The sequence below is a fragment of the Plecotus auritus genome (genome assembly GCF_963455305.1).
Source record: "Plecotus auritus genome assembly, chromosome: 12".
NCBI lineage: Eukaryota > Metazoa > Chordata > Mammalia > Chiroptera > Vespertilionidae > Plecotus > Plecotus auritus.
In genome coordinates, this window is record NC_137778.1 from 17512391 (window position 1) to 17527334 (window position 14944).

At 37.6% G+C, this 14944-nt stretch overlaps 1 protein-coding gene across 1 annotated transcript in view; it reads right to left on the minus strand.

Moving 5' to 3' along the window:
* Positions 1–1176: 1176 nt before the first annotated feature.
* Positions 1177–14944, minus strand: part of HMCN1 (hemicentin 1) — a gene marked incomplete at its 5' end in the record, with an annotated part of 394143 nt that continues 380375 nt past the window's right edge. The window contains 4 exons of the mRNA XM_080648250.1: positions 1177–2597; positions 4095–4221; positions 8786–8905; positions 12530–12880. Coding sequence (XP_080504376.1) covers positions 2231–2597; positions 4095–4221; positions 8786–8905; positions 12530–12880 — 965 coding nt within the window. The 3' untranslated portion in view covers positions 1177–2230. The remainder of the gene's footprint in view (positions 2598–4094; positions 4222–8785; positions 8906–12529; positions 12881–14944) is intronic.

Here is a 14944-nt window from a genome sequence, read left to right on the forward strand (position 1 = left end):
AAGGGGCCAGAGAGCTGCATGTGGCTCTGAGCCGTGGTTTGCCGACCACTGTCCTAAGGGAACAGACAGGCTTGATAATTGATATCATTGCCTATTTCTGCTCAACCACTAGGGTGGTTACGAGGTATTTAAAGACAATTTTGTCAGAGGTACTGGGTTATAGTCAAGTTTCTGGTTGGATCTTCTGGCTTCCCATAGGACTATCCAAATCAAATAGTGTAACCAGAAGTCTGTTCCTACCAATGATTGCTCAGTACATGGCTGGTCACTCTATGCTTGCAGATTGGACAAAGGAAATGAGAACAATTAATGTGATTTAATTTTAGAAAGCTCGATAATCAGGGTCATGTGCCAATGGGACATGTCAGGCACCACCTGGAACTGTTTACCAAATATGCCGTAAGTGTCTTCTCCAAAGCCCGAGGAGACACACAGATGTCTTGACTGTATTAAACCAGCATTTCTCCAAGTGTTCAGTGAGTTGTTACGATATATTGGGGAACATTTTGACTCGAACAAATGAAATCTATTTTCTATTGAGGTGCTACGATCCTTCAGTGTCGGTGTTCACAGTAAATATTTAATAGGAAGACGTATTCTACGATGTTTCTGAACTTGTTTGACCATGGAGCCCGTTGACTCAAAATATCTTTACTGAACTCATGTTCTCCAGAATATTCTTTGGTAAACGCTGAGCTAGGCAATCACCTGCCGACTGTAGACTAGATGATTTTTCCAGGTTTCTTTGAATAATGTGATTCTAGGTAAAAAATCCTTCATCACAGGCCATGATTAGGCCTTCACTAGTTTATTGCCTATTATAGGCAGGTGATGGATTTACTTGAGGTAAGATATAAAGAAACTATTTAGGTAAGTGAGAAAACTGTTCGGCAATGGAGATAACATTTGACGTGGAGTCATAGAGGTAGAAGGTATGACATTGCTGCCACTAACTGGCTGTGCTGTCTTAAGGAAGCTACATAACTTATGAGTCCCAGGATCTTGACCTGTAAAATGTGAATAACAATACAGCATTACCTACTCAAGAGCTGCTGTGGTGATTAAATCATGACACGTATCGCATACCCACATACATATGTGGATGTGGCTATATACTTCATTACCTGTGATAGCTGTGAGGAAACAAATTTCAGGTTTTCAAAAAAAGTTAAGGCAAAGGATGTGAAAATTTTATTTTAGCTGGTTTTCCTGTAACATTATATTTTTATAAAATAATTTTATAAAAGAGTTCATCAAGATATTCCATAGAAAATACACACTAAGGTAATATATGTACACTTCATAAAAATAGAATACATCTTGGCAATTGCTTCCAGAGTCTGTTACCACCACGTACAGTGTATTGACGTTTAACATATATGCTAATTTAACATATGAGATTTTTCAAGAAAAACAAAGAAAACCGTCCCATTGATATTTTAAAAAATTGTTTCCAACTGACAGGAAGGTAAAAACAATTCTGAAATGTGAAAATGAAGGAGCTAATGGCAGATTATATCAAAATATATGAACAAAGATCCATGCCATCAACAATTATCTGAGGACAAAGTAATATTTTTTTCTATGATCATAAATGGTTCACTGAAAGTAATATCCTTATTGTGGGTATTCAAAGTGAGCACCATTTGGGATTATCATAACCTTCTAGAAGCTGTACTGTATTTCTAAAACGAGTGGTGTTTCTTTTTTTCCTTAAAGTGAAAAGAGGTGTCTAAGTCCTATAATAAAGTATCAATACTATTTTTTTAAAAGCATCTTCATAAGTTACTTAAGCTTTGCTCAAAAAATATAGCAACCAGTTTTATTACTTTAAAAATGGCCAAATGCGCCAAAATCTACTTGGCTTTGAATTGTTATTATAGTTAGTTTATTGTATATTTTTAAGGAAAACTATCTTAACTACCATGCCACCATAAAACATCACTGATGTGTCCTGTTAGATGTTCAGAGATAATCTTTGGAAAGTAACGGTTCCAGTGTAATAAATAAAGAAAAGGATACGGGCTTTTCTAGACCTTAAGGAAAAGATGTGGCCATGGTGGGATCCTGAAAATACCTCAACAGTACCAAGGAACACACACAAAACAGAGCATAGCACCATTTTCAAGTTGCCAAGGTTGCAACCGATTAGGAGATGGTAACCTGGAAGCGAACTTGATTCCCATGATTAATGCAGTTTAAATATGTGGGTTTGGCTTTGGCGAGCTTCTTAGTACGGATAGGCAGACACGGCTATATACACTATGAATGTGGTCTGATATTCAATGGTCCCACTGGCACTGTAGGATAAGGCTCGGACCCTCATGCGGTAGGTCTCTGGTTCTCGGAGTGGTCGTGTGGTATACACGACTCCTTTCAAGTTTTCAACCCTCAAGGCAAAAGGAACAGTCTGTTCCTCGTCTACCATGAGAAACGTTGTCCTGGGATGCATCACTCCATCCTGCGTGTATGCAACCAGCCGGATTAAATCTTGATTGGCAGCTATTCCAAATGGGAGGGAGACAAGTTTGTATTCCAAGGCATATGGGCTCGAGGCGCATTCCAAATCATTGGGTGGACAGTTCTTGAGGCAGAACCTGAGGACAACAAACACATGAAGTGCATATAGTTTCCTGGCTTGGAGGCAGGAGAAGACATGATGCAGGTGATGCTGATCCATGACAACTCTCAGGCATGCAAGAGCAGAAAGGCTCACCCCACGTTCTGTGTCGCTAACTCAAACCAGATGCCAGATGGCTATGACAGCATGCTGGTCTAGAGTCAAATAGCGATCTCTCAGCTCCATGAAAGTCAGAAGCTTTTGAACCGCGGAAGTAAGGATGAGTACCACAAGAGAAACATTAAAAAGTCAATTTTGGAAATGGAAGCATCTGTATGTCTACTGGAAACAGTACTTCTTAAAGAAGGGGATGCAGGCTTTTAAAAATGTTAACATCTACCCCAACACTGTTTGACAGCTGAAGTAGATATTGATAATACTTGGTTTATTTTTCGAAAACAATGAAAGGTTAAAGTAGGATTCCTGGGGGGGAAAAACCCTTCCTTTTGTATTTGTCGGCCACATTATTTTAGATGAGAAACACTGTACTTTCTTTGTCATGAGCCCACCGTCGCTGCTTTTGAGTCATCATGACTTTTGAATTGTCTGCCAGAAATCACTGGTAATAAAGAGTAAACTTAAAAAAATGCACAAAAGGTCATTTTCTGAAGATATGTATACTAGTAGATTCCTCAGTTGTAGTATTTGTAGACATTTCATAAGTCTAGATTTTTAATCCCTCCCTTTCTTATTCCCCTTAGACCAGTTATGAGGAGTGTTTTGGTGGATCCTGGGCAGGCCACACTTGACCTTGTTACAGGAAGTTGGTAGCCACTGCTGATCGGAAAAGCAGAGTTTGAGCTCCGATCAGCATCTGGTTTCAGATCTACCTTCTTACTAGCAGGTCCTATTCATGAGGAGCATTATCTCTGATTTCAAGCACCCCATTAACTTGGAACCTGAATGGAGTAGAACATTTCTGTAAGGAGAGGGAGTCAATAGAAGAGTAGTTTATTCAGAACCCTGAAAAGACAGTGTTTCAGACAGCAGGAAATGTATGAACGGGCAGACTACTGACTCACACTTGCTCATCTCCATTCTCTCATGAAGTCGCTGTGAGTCATCACAGTAAGAGCCAAGGTACTTCTTGGAATGCTCTAAGTGCTCAGAGACCTCCAAGCTCTGAGGTAACACAAACGGACACTAGAAAATTTCACGGAAAGGCAGACACCCCATAAAATGCTCATGGCTGAGGCAGAATTCTAGATGTTGCATGGCGGATTCCATGCTGGGGAGACGGCTCCGGGAAACCTTGGTGGCCCTGAGGGATAGATTAGGTTGCCGTGGGGACCACAGGATGAGTTCATTTCTTGCCCATTCATTGAAGAAGGAACACACTGTTACCCCAAATCCCCTTGGATTATGACTTCCTGTAAGTTACTGGTAAACACGACTAGAGACAGAGTTTGTGGTCAAGGAGGGAGAGGGAGAAGGATGTTTAAGAGCACGTCTGGGAAGAGAAGGCAAGACTTACCCTGTGTCAGGATCCCGTTGGTAGTCGGGTGGACAAGGCGTATCGATGCACTGGTAGCTTCCTCTCATGTTGAAGCACATGCGATTCTGCCCACAGCGCACATTCTGCTCCCGACACTCATCAATATCTAGCAGCAGTACAAGGAACATGCAGAGTCAGCAACGCAGTCAGAACAGGCCATCAGAACGGGGGTGGACATCTGACTGGCATGTCGAGGGTTAGTCTTCTCCTCCCCCTGAATGAATCTGCTGTACCTAAGCTTCCTCAGTCACAAAGTGGGGATCCTGATACCTGCGGTGCTGTTTCCCAGATTGCTTTGAGGATAAGTTTTTGTGTGTTGTTTTTTTTAATGTATGTGAAAGGACATAGAAAAAGCAGCACTGTAAAAGTAGAGGGGAAGCTATCAAGATCTCTCTGGTGTTCTTTTATATTTGGAATATAGAGTGCATTTGAGTTTTATAAAGCAAATAATACTTTAATTCACAAAAAAACCCGCTAATTTAAAGGACATTTGTGAACCTTGAGTGAGCCTTCCCCAGTATTTTGTTTCATAAGTTCTGAATGTGCTTCCTATTACTAGGTTTCTCTTAGGACTAGTTTTCCCACAGGATTGGAACACTCTGTGAAACAAGTTTTTATTTCAGTTAAATCTCGCCTATTGCCTCTGTGAACCATTTTCTAATTATGATTCTATCTGCCAGACGTGCTTCATCTCCTTGACAAAGTGAGATGGCCTCCAAATGGAGTGAAAAGCCCTCTAGGGGAATGCGAGCGAAATTCAATTAGCCTTTTCTTCTTTGCAGTCATAAAACACATTCCCTTTACACCCATCCTCCATATCTTAGTTTAGCTGTAATTTTTACAGTGAACTCATGCAGAAACATGGAGGCCTGGAGACCCAAACCTGGACACGCGTCTGTGTGCATAAGACCAGCTACCTTAGCACATATTTTCATTAGCTAAATATGAATTTATAAAGGAATGTCAGGACCTGATAGACCAAGTGTTTGTCCTTAGATTCATAATAATGTAACACTTCCCATAGCAAAGCTTTCATAAGCATTGGCGCTCTGGGCAGGGGACTGCCTTCGTCTTCTGTCTATTCTTCTTTCCTCAGGATTAGGCACCATACAGACATCCACTCTACTCTCTCTGCTCATCTTTCTACTCACTGGCCTTTACAAAAAAGCCAAGAAATATGGAGAAATCGTGCTATCTTCTGTTAATTGACAATGTGGTGATGCTAGTTTTTATTATAAAATTAGTCATTTTATAATATAAACATTATTGCTACAAGAAAAAGATACCAAGATGAGGTAAAAAAACTTTTCTATAAATAGCTGTAGAACATATGAAGGCATTTAACCAAGTGCTTCTGGATACATTAAATATAATTTAGACTAAACATACTTGAAACATTTATTTTATAGAATTCTGATTCTTGATAAACAGCATGGATGACTTTGAAAACCTGGATAGCTTAGAATGCTCATTTCAAATGCAATACCAATATAGTGTTTTTCAATTTTTAGAATTAGATTAGTGGTGATTAAAATTTGCATAAAGATTAAAAATATTTTTATTGATTTCAGAGAGGAAGGGAGAGGGAAAGAGAGAAACATCAATGATGAGAGAGAATCATTGATTGGCTGCATGCTGCACGCCCCACACTGGGGAATGAGCCTACAACCCAGACATGTGCCCTAACTGGGAATCGAACCACAACCTCCTGGATTCATAGGTCGAACCTCAACCACTGAGCCACACGAGTTGGGCAAGAATTCTTTTGTTTCTCTTCTCATCTTCTTGGGCAAATCATGCTTGGGTGTGTGTTTTGTTTTCATTTTGCGGCCTCGTGACCTCTACTTTTCACTAGAGTTTCTGTCCTTGTTCAATGTCAAATTCACTCTAGTTTCCCCCCCCCCCCTTTTTTTAAAAATATATTTTATTGATTTTTTACAGAGAGGAAGGGAAAGGGATAGAGAGTTAGAAACATTGATGAGAGAGAAACATCGATCAGCTGCCTCCTGCACATTCCCCACTGGGGATGTGCCCGCAACCAAGGTACATGCCCTTGACTGGAATCGAACCTGGGACCCTTCAGTCCGCAGGCCGATTCTCTATCCACTGAGCCAAACCAGCTAGGGCTCTAGTTTCCCTTTTAGCACTGATATTTCTACCACTAATGCATAAAGCTTCAAAATGCACATGAGAATGAAAAGTAGTCTTTTGTTCCTTGTGAATGCTTCAAACACTTTCGAAAGCTACAAAAAGCCTCCGAGTTAGTCTTTTGAATACAGACTTCTATAAAGGGCACAAATGTTTTCCTTCGTGTCTTTTTTAAAACCACAATATATGCAACCCATTTAAATTGCAAACATTTCAAATAGCACCTGTTTCTGATTTCTTCACGTTATTTCCACTCTCTGAGGCTCAGCTGAAAGCTGAAAAATGTTTTACACTTAATGAATGACAAGGGCAGTCAAAAAAATTGGAATAATTAAGAAAAGAAAAAAGTGAGAATATGACATAATATAACCCTTAAAAATCTGGCTGAGGGGCTTTGCAGACCAGCTGGTTATTCAAAATGCTTCAGTGTCTACCCTGCTTCCTTCTGTAGTGCCTGGTGCACCTCTAGGGAGTGTGGTGTTAGAGGTGGGCATTGCCACCTCTTCAGAAGGACTTAGGTTGAAGAGCTGGGGACAAGTTATAACACAGGGACAATGTAAATGCTCTCACCTCACCCAGCTGCCACTGTACAATAACCCTGGTGTTCACTGAATCATAAGGGAGACAAAGGACTATTCTAGACATTATGAGATCTGTGATCAAGTCCTACTCTTGCTCTTGACTGTTCTAGGACACTGACGCTCCCATAATCACACTGAGAGTCAGTTTTATTATCTTTAGAATGGGTATAAATGATTGCCCTTGAAAAACCTGCACTGCTGATAAAAACGAGATACTAGTTGTTCTGGAAAAACGTAAGACTATAAGACAAAATACTGTTTGAACTTCCAGTTCTTCAAATCTCAGTAAAATGTTCCGAACAGGGTAAGTTCTTAATAAACATTTGGTGACAAAAGGTTGTGTTCACTTTCCGCCTCCAGCCCACATGATCCAGTGGGGTTCTCGGAGTGTGAATGAATGAATGGGTGGGGGAGAGATGGGGACAATCATGGTAACTCAGGTAAAGCCATTTTTCCATCCTGAGACACATTTTCCACGAGCTACATCCTAGCAAGTCTTTTGTGAATCTCACAGAGAGGGAAAATTCAATCCAAATTTTGATTGCTACTGATTAAGCACTCTTTCACAGATTTTATTTGCTGTACTTTAGAAAGGATACACTTTGCACATGACAGAAATTAATAAAATTTGGATGTTAATGAATTCATAATTAATAAAATTAAGATCTTGCCCACAAAACTGAGCAAGTTTCTTAGAAGATTTTTCAGGATTTATACAAGTTCTTATTTCTCTTTAATATATACATTGCAATCTAATACCCTTAGCAAAGTACAATGTCCCTTTCACATTTTTGAGTAAAAAGGGTACTGTTGAGATTGATATTTCTTCTTTTTCTTTAAAATAAATATTTTTATTGATTTCAGAGAGGAAGGGAGAGGGAGAATCATTGATTGGCAGCCTCCTGCATGCCCCTACCTGGGGATTGAGCCCGAAACCTGGGCATATGCCCTGACCAGGAATCTAACCGTGACCTCCTGGTTCATGGGTTGACACAACCATTGAACCACACCGGCCAGGCAAGATTGTTATTTTTTTTCTTTCTTCGTTTTTCAAGGGCAATCATTTATACCCATTCTAAAGATAATAACTACACATTGTCCAAAGCTATGTTATAGCACATGTAACTTTGTATGCTGGCTATGTTCTTTTGTGCCTGGCTGTCTCCACTAGAATCTAAGATATTAAAGGAAAGAAACTGCATAATATTATTATTATTATTGATTTCAGAGAGGAAGGGAGAGGGAGAGAGAGACAGAAATCAATGATAAGAGAGAATCATTGATCGGCAGCCTCTTGCATGCTCCCACCTGGGGATAGAGCCTGCAACCGGAGCATGTGCCCTACATGGGAATTGAACCATGACCTCCTTCCTGGTTCATAGGTTGATGCTGAATTACTGAGCCACGCTGGCTGGGCATAAATTGCATATTATTCATTTGTTTGAACTTCTTGTATCCTGCAATGCTAGAACATAATCTGTTCTACATCTGTAGACTCAAATAATGAATGGATTATTTCATCAATTTACCCACTGATCTCCAAGTCAAAGTACAAAATAATGCTTAACACTGAAGTAAATCTACAGAGCGCTCTTCCCACTTCCCTTTCCATCATAGCTGAACTGTGAAGAAAGGTTTGAAGAGGTCTAACCCCATTAAGTTTTAAAAATATATGAGATAAACTAGTTTAGGCATTCTTGGACCTTCTAGTGAGATAACACCAAAAATGTTTCTCAGCTACTTCCTTTGCTCACTTGCTTTCTCATTGCACCTGTTACCGCAAAAGCAATGTTTAAAGATAAGTCAGAACAACAGGAATGAGAAAGAGCAGGAAGCAACTGGGAGCATAATTTTTCAAGAAAGAAAACATTTACGTTCTCACAGTCTCCTGTGTTGGTTTTAAGTGAAGTTGCAGCAATCAACATCCCAACATTGTCTCACCTTGACACGTCTTTCCGTTGAGCATGAGTTGATAGCCAGGTGGGCAGAGACACTGGTAGCTTCCAAAGGTATTTTTACACTCATGCTGGCAGGTGTCTCTGTTTGCACACTCATCAACATCTGGGGAGAAAGAGAGCGGAGTGGATAACCACGCAAAACAAAGGCGAACTGTGACAGAACCAGCAATAAACAAGTTGTTGATAGAAATTAGAAAAACTTCTTGGTGATTTCATACTCATGTGTTTAAAAATGCTCAGAGCTGTTTTCTATCAGGGTCTGTTTTCAATGGAGTCCCATATAAACTGCACTATTTTATAAAATACGAACATCTGTGTATAAACACATATAAGCTGAAACCCCAAACGGCCAATTTCTACATTAGTTAAGTAAGGCTGGAATGACAGACAGAACATGTTTGTATAATATCCTAAACCACCAAAGTACAAACTCTTGACAGAATAGTAGAATCCCCTAAAAGAGGATATTAGTTTTTATTTTATTTAAACTTTAGCCGTCTCTCCCTCTTTCTCTCCCTGCACCCTCCCCCAAAATTCATGCATAGCTTTCCCACACACAGATGTTATCAAGTGGAGATATGTTTGTTTTTGTGACTATTCATCAAACTTCATATACTTGTAAAGTACTAATGGCAACCAGATATCCATATCTATACACACACTTTAACAGCTGACTCTATTATATTTTGAAAATGAAATGTATTTTAATAAACACTGCCTTTATAATTACTCAAAATGTGTATAAATTTTTTTGGACACCCTGCATATATATAATTGCTGTGTGACCTTGTGCAGAGAACTTAACTTCTCAAGATCTCAGTTGATTTTTCTGCCAAAAGGAGTCACTGATACAATCTCCCTAGTTTATAAGTTTTGGAAGGTTCATATACAGTAACATATGTGAAAGAATTTTCTAAACTATAAAATATATCTGCCTACTATTATTAAACAAAGCCAAGAAAATAGCAATAAAAAAGAGAGTAAGAATAGGGGATAATTAAAATTTAATTGATATTTGCTTTCAGGATGAGATGTGATTTGGGAGGCCTCAAATTTCTTGTCCCAATTGTGTTTTGCTTTGAGTAATTTTAAAATTTGCTGACAATTCCCGCGCACACACCAACCAGTGGAAGAATGAAGAGGAGAATGTGACGTGAAATGGGAGTAGGTGTGATGTCAGATGGAAGAAAAGAGAAGGCAGATAGAAAGTTTGAAATGTCTCAGAGCAAAATTAGCATATTTTGCATATTGTGCATAGCTCAGAATATAATTGCAATGATTCAAGATCTGTTAATGATAAACAATCATCAAATATGGGTCAATGTTTTTGTTCTATTTTAGTTAACCAAACCATTTGTTTCAGAACTTGTGTGATTTACTTTTACTTTTTCCCTTTATAATCTGCTTCCACCTAAAATAACAATAGAAATGAAAGTGATGGTGAACTCCACATAGTCAATATCATAGGTCCCAGAGTAAGAATTCTAGTGATTTCTAATCCAGAAGCTCTGCAATCTTCCTTTTTCTGTGAAGCTTTGGAATCAATTCCTCAAAAAGTTAAATTTTAGCCCAAGTCTAATGATTCCATAATGTTAATTTGAATCTTTTGTAAGTTATCTATCCCAGATGGTTAATTAAAGGCATTTGGTGTTTACTGCAAATTGCTCATCTCATAATTCCAAAGCTGTCTGCAATCTTGGTGTAAATTTCTTTATTAACACAACACTATAAAATACTCACCATTTTAAGAACTATTTCTAAATGTCCACATCTATTACTTGCCCTTAAATAAAACTTAAATATCCAATAACTGACTAGTTATAGAAAGTTTAGTTTAGATTCTCTAAGATCAGTCCTCATTATGAAACAGTAGCTGCTTCAAACAGTAGATGGTTTGGGAAAGATGAATTACTGTAAACATAATATCAGTTTACATAATATTATAATAAACACTAAGACACAGAAAACATATATAAGACTCTATTATGATGAAACTAGAGGGCACAGAATGTGGTCAAGAAAGAGAATTGGGTTATTAATAAGGAATACTTTCTTAAAATGACTTGGGATTTCAGATGATTGAGAAGTCAGCTAGATGGTGATGGCATGTGTATAGAGTATAGTTTAATTCATTTATCAAAGCATAAACAAAGAGTTTGGGGCAGAAGAACAAAGGTAGAAGAGAAAAACTTGTCTCAAATGAAGGCGACGTATGGGATGATAATAGGATATGAAAACTCTTCAGTGAGACTATTTGGAAGAAAATGTGAAAGACTACATGTCAGATGCTAATTCTGTCAATAAAAGAATAGTGAAAAGTTTTAACTAGCAAAGAGTCTGTTCAAAACTGTGGGAATGAAAAATTCCCAACAAAACAATTTGGAGCAAGTCAGGAGTGGTGTTTGACATACAAGTAAGGATAGTGGAGGCCACAGGTTAAGTAGTGCTTCACTGTATGGGTCGAAATGTAGAGATTTGTTAATAAATGCATAATGTTTTAAGTTTAAGAAGTAAAAGAAACTAGTCTGTCCAAAGATCAAGGAAGCTGATCACAGGAAAAAGATTCCACATCCTATTAAGCTTCAGGTACATTAGGACATCTAGACAGAGAAGTCTTGGGAAAATATGGACCTAAAGAAAAGAGGTTAAAGTTTAAATACCCAGAAGTTTGAGGGTCCAGCTGAGTACAAGTAAGGAAAAAAAAAAAAAAGACAAAACCGGAAGTCAGCAGAAGAAATTTTAAAAACGTTTAAAAGAAATGTTTAACAGAAAGCATATTTAGGAGAGAATAAGCAAAGTGTAGAACACTTAAGAAAAATACAAGAACATACGATTGGCATAGAGGTCTCTTCTATTTAAACAGAGGCTCTTAAACTTAAACAGAATTTCTTCCCTCCCTTCTTGCCTCTGTCTTCCCTCTCTACTTTGCTTTCTTGAGCAAATAGTGGGGCTAAGTCCTGTTTGCTAACTCCTCTTGGTGCATGCAAGCTGTGAACACTCACAGAAAACTGATTTAAATGAAGGACAGATGGTCATACTTGCAACTTGACAGAAAACAAGGTTTCAATTTTTGAGATGGAAATTATGCTTCCCTTTTGCAAACAAATTAAAATTCAGACTTGTGAGTTTAGATAAAGACATTGAAAGCACATACTTCAGGGTGATGGAACCAATTTAATTTGGTCCTGGCTCACATGACCTCTTCTGTGACTTATATACAAAATAATCAAACTTGAAAATTCTATGGCGAGTGTGGGACAACAGTCAACACGGTGCTGGTTGTCATACAGAATAAACCGTCCAATGAGTCACTGGAAATTTCACTTTTAACCACTGCTTTGACATCAATCAGCTGCAGCCATAATTATGGTATTATACTATGGGACAGTATGTATATTCTCTTTTTTAAAAACCATTATTTTGGATGCCACTGAAATTGATTTCTATACAGCATTAAATTTAGTAACACCTGCAGGTGACCAAAGAACTGTCAATATAAAACAGTAAATTATTAGACTGCACACATGTAAATATATCATTTACTTGAATAAAAACTGTAATAGTTTTCGGTGCTAAAGTAAATGTCTTGAAACTTTGAGTCCTCCCAAGATTTGAGATCAGATGTAGCTCCCTGCACCCACACGGACACGGGTGCTATATGTACATATGTTTAGATTGGCCCATCAGAGAGCCTACAGAAAGGACATGCAAGAGGGCTGACATTTACCTACACATGTGTCATGGTTTGCCTCAGAGCCTTCAGGGCAAGTTTTCCTAATAGTCCTTCTAGTCCTGGAGAGAGATGTTCTGCTGTTTCTATACTCTGAGTAGGAGCTGTAGAGATGTGAGTACTGTCTGTAATGCTGTTGAGGTTGATAGTTGTTTCTCACGGGGGAGAATCGAGCAAGGTTATAGCTATTGTACTGAGTGCCATAAGCGGGCAGCCTCTCCAATCCAGCGCAAGATTTCCCGTCCCCTAATAAATGTTGTCCTGGTGGACAGACACACTTGAAGCTGCCGGGGGTGTTGAAGCACTGATATGCACAAGGCTTAGGCATTTGTTCACACTCATTAATGTCTGCTCATGTGCCATGATACATAAAAAAAAAGAGAAAAAAAGACACATACACAAAACACAGGAATAAAGAATCAGTCTGTAAAACGAACTGAAGACATTATGTTACCCTCCAAAGTCAGGAATACAGTCATCTCTCAGCTGTTGTGGACTTTTGAGAAAGCTTGAACCATTCAGTTATGATTATACAGGGAGATTTTATGACTGTCTCTAAAGATTGCTTCACATGTACAGTAGAAAAATAAAGGGTCATATGGAAAAATGTGGTCTAGAATCTGGAAAAACTAGAGGTCAAAGCTAATATAGATCTTAATTCTGTTGGTGGAACAGTCACATTACTAATTTGCATTTAATTATAGTATTGACCACTAGTGCCTCTAATTTTTTATGCATTCATAAGTCTCAGATGCAGGAATGTTGGTACAACTACAAACATTTTTATTTTCTTTTGAATCAATAATTATTAATCAAACCAATTATACTTTTTACAAGAAAATGAAAAAGGGCATGAAGACAGAATAATTTCTTAATAAGATATAAACTCATAAAGTCCATAAAATTAAAAAATGTTCCTTTTCTTCCTATTCCTAGGTCAACACAGAGTATTACTTGCAATTTTTTCAGTCAATTGGATAAGTGTATAAAAACCAGAGATCAAAACCAAATTCTTTAATTCATTACATGAAGAAAAACATGAATTAAGTAAAATAAGTAGTAAATTTTGCTTTATAAATTATTTTAGTAGGCCAAAGTTTAAATTAACATTTTTAATCTCTTTAAGGCAATGGCCCTACCTTCTTCATTGTTTTATTGACAAATGCCTGATATTCAACTTCTGGTCAAATTAGTGAACATGTAAACACATTTCATTCTGCTAGGTCACTGTTATGACTGATCAAGACGTTAAATTGTGTATAAGTTACAATATCTAAAGAGAACACAGAAACAGTATGTATTTCTGTTATTAAAAAGTATTAGTATTTATTTATTCTAGTAATGGTATTACTTTGAACGTTTGCTATGTGCAAAGTGCTATGTTAGGTATGGTATAAAGACAGAACTCAATCTTTATGGGAGAATTTGCTATAAATAATTGTTAAGTAGGCAATCAAGGCAACCAATTTTAAAAGCATAGCATGCAAACCAGAAGCCAGTATTTAAAAGTCCACACGTTTTTTGCCGCACTTAAATATTCTGAGGATAAATAGAATTTGATAGGTCAGTTTCTTTATTCTAAATGCATTAATTTAATAAAAAGCATATGATTATCTTTTCACAGATATTTCGTATTATCTGTTACTTGCCTTACTTTATATTCAATTAAAATTAAGATGGAAACAGATAGGCAATTGGGAGAATTAAATGAGATATTCTTAATGTAGGGGATGCCACACAGTAAGCGCTAAGTATATGGCAAATAAAATAATAATGATCCATGTGCTTAAATTGTGTGTTCACATCTTAATCCCTCATACTTAAACCTTGATATTACATACACGTATACTTCACATTCAAATTAAATATATCTATGAAAACATTTATGTCATGTACATAGAGAGATAAATCAATGAGATAATCTTCACAATTAAGTTGTCATGATAATTATATCACAACTTTATTTTGATATGTGTAGTGTACAGTAAGCACTCTGTAGTGGTTATTATTATCACTTGAAGTCAGTGTAAATTGAACTCAATATCAAGTGTCTAAGAAGTATAGTTGACCCTTGAACAATGTGGTGGTTAGGAATGCCAACCCCCATGCAGTCAAAAATCTGTGTATAACTTTTGACTCCTCCAAAACTCAGTCATCCCTCAGTATCTTCAGGGAGATTGGTTTTAGGACCCCATGGATACCAAAATCCATGGATACTCAAACCCCTTATATAAAATGGCATAGAACAGTGTATATAGTCCTGCACAACACGAATTACTAGCTGCAGAATGAAAATACTGTCTTCAATCTGTAGTTGGCTAAATCCCCAGATGCAAAAGCCAGGGATGCAGAGGGCTGACTACACATTGATTGAAAAATTTTCAGATATGTGCACCCATGCAGTTCAAACCC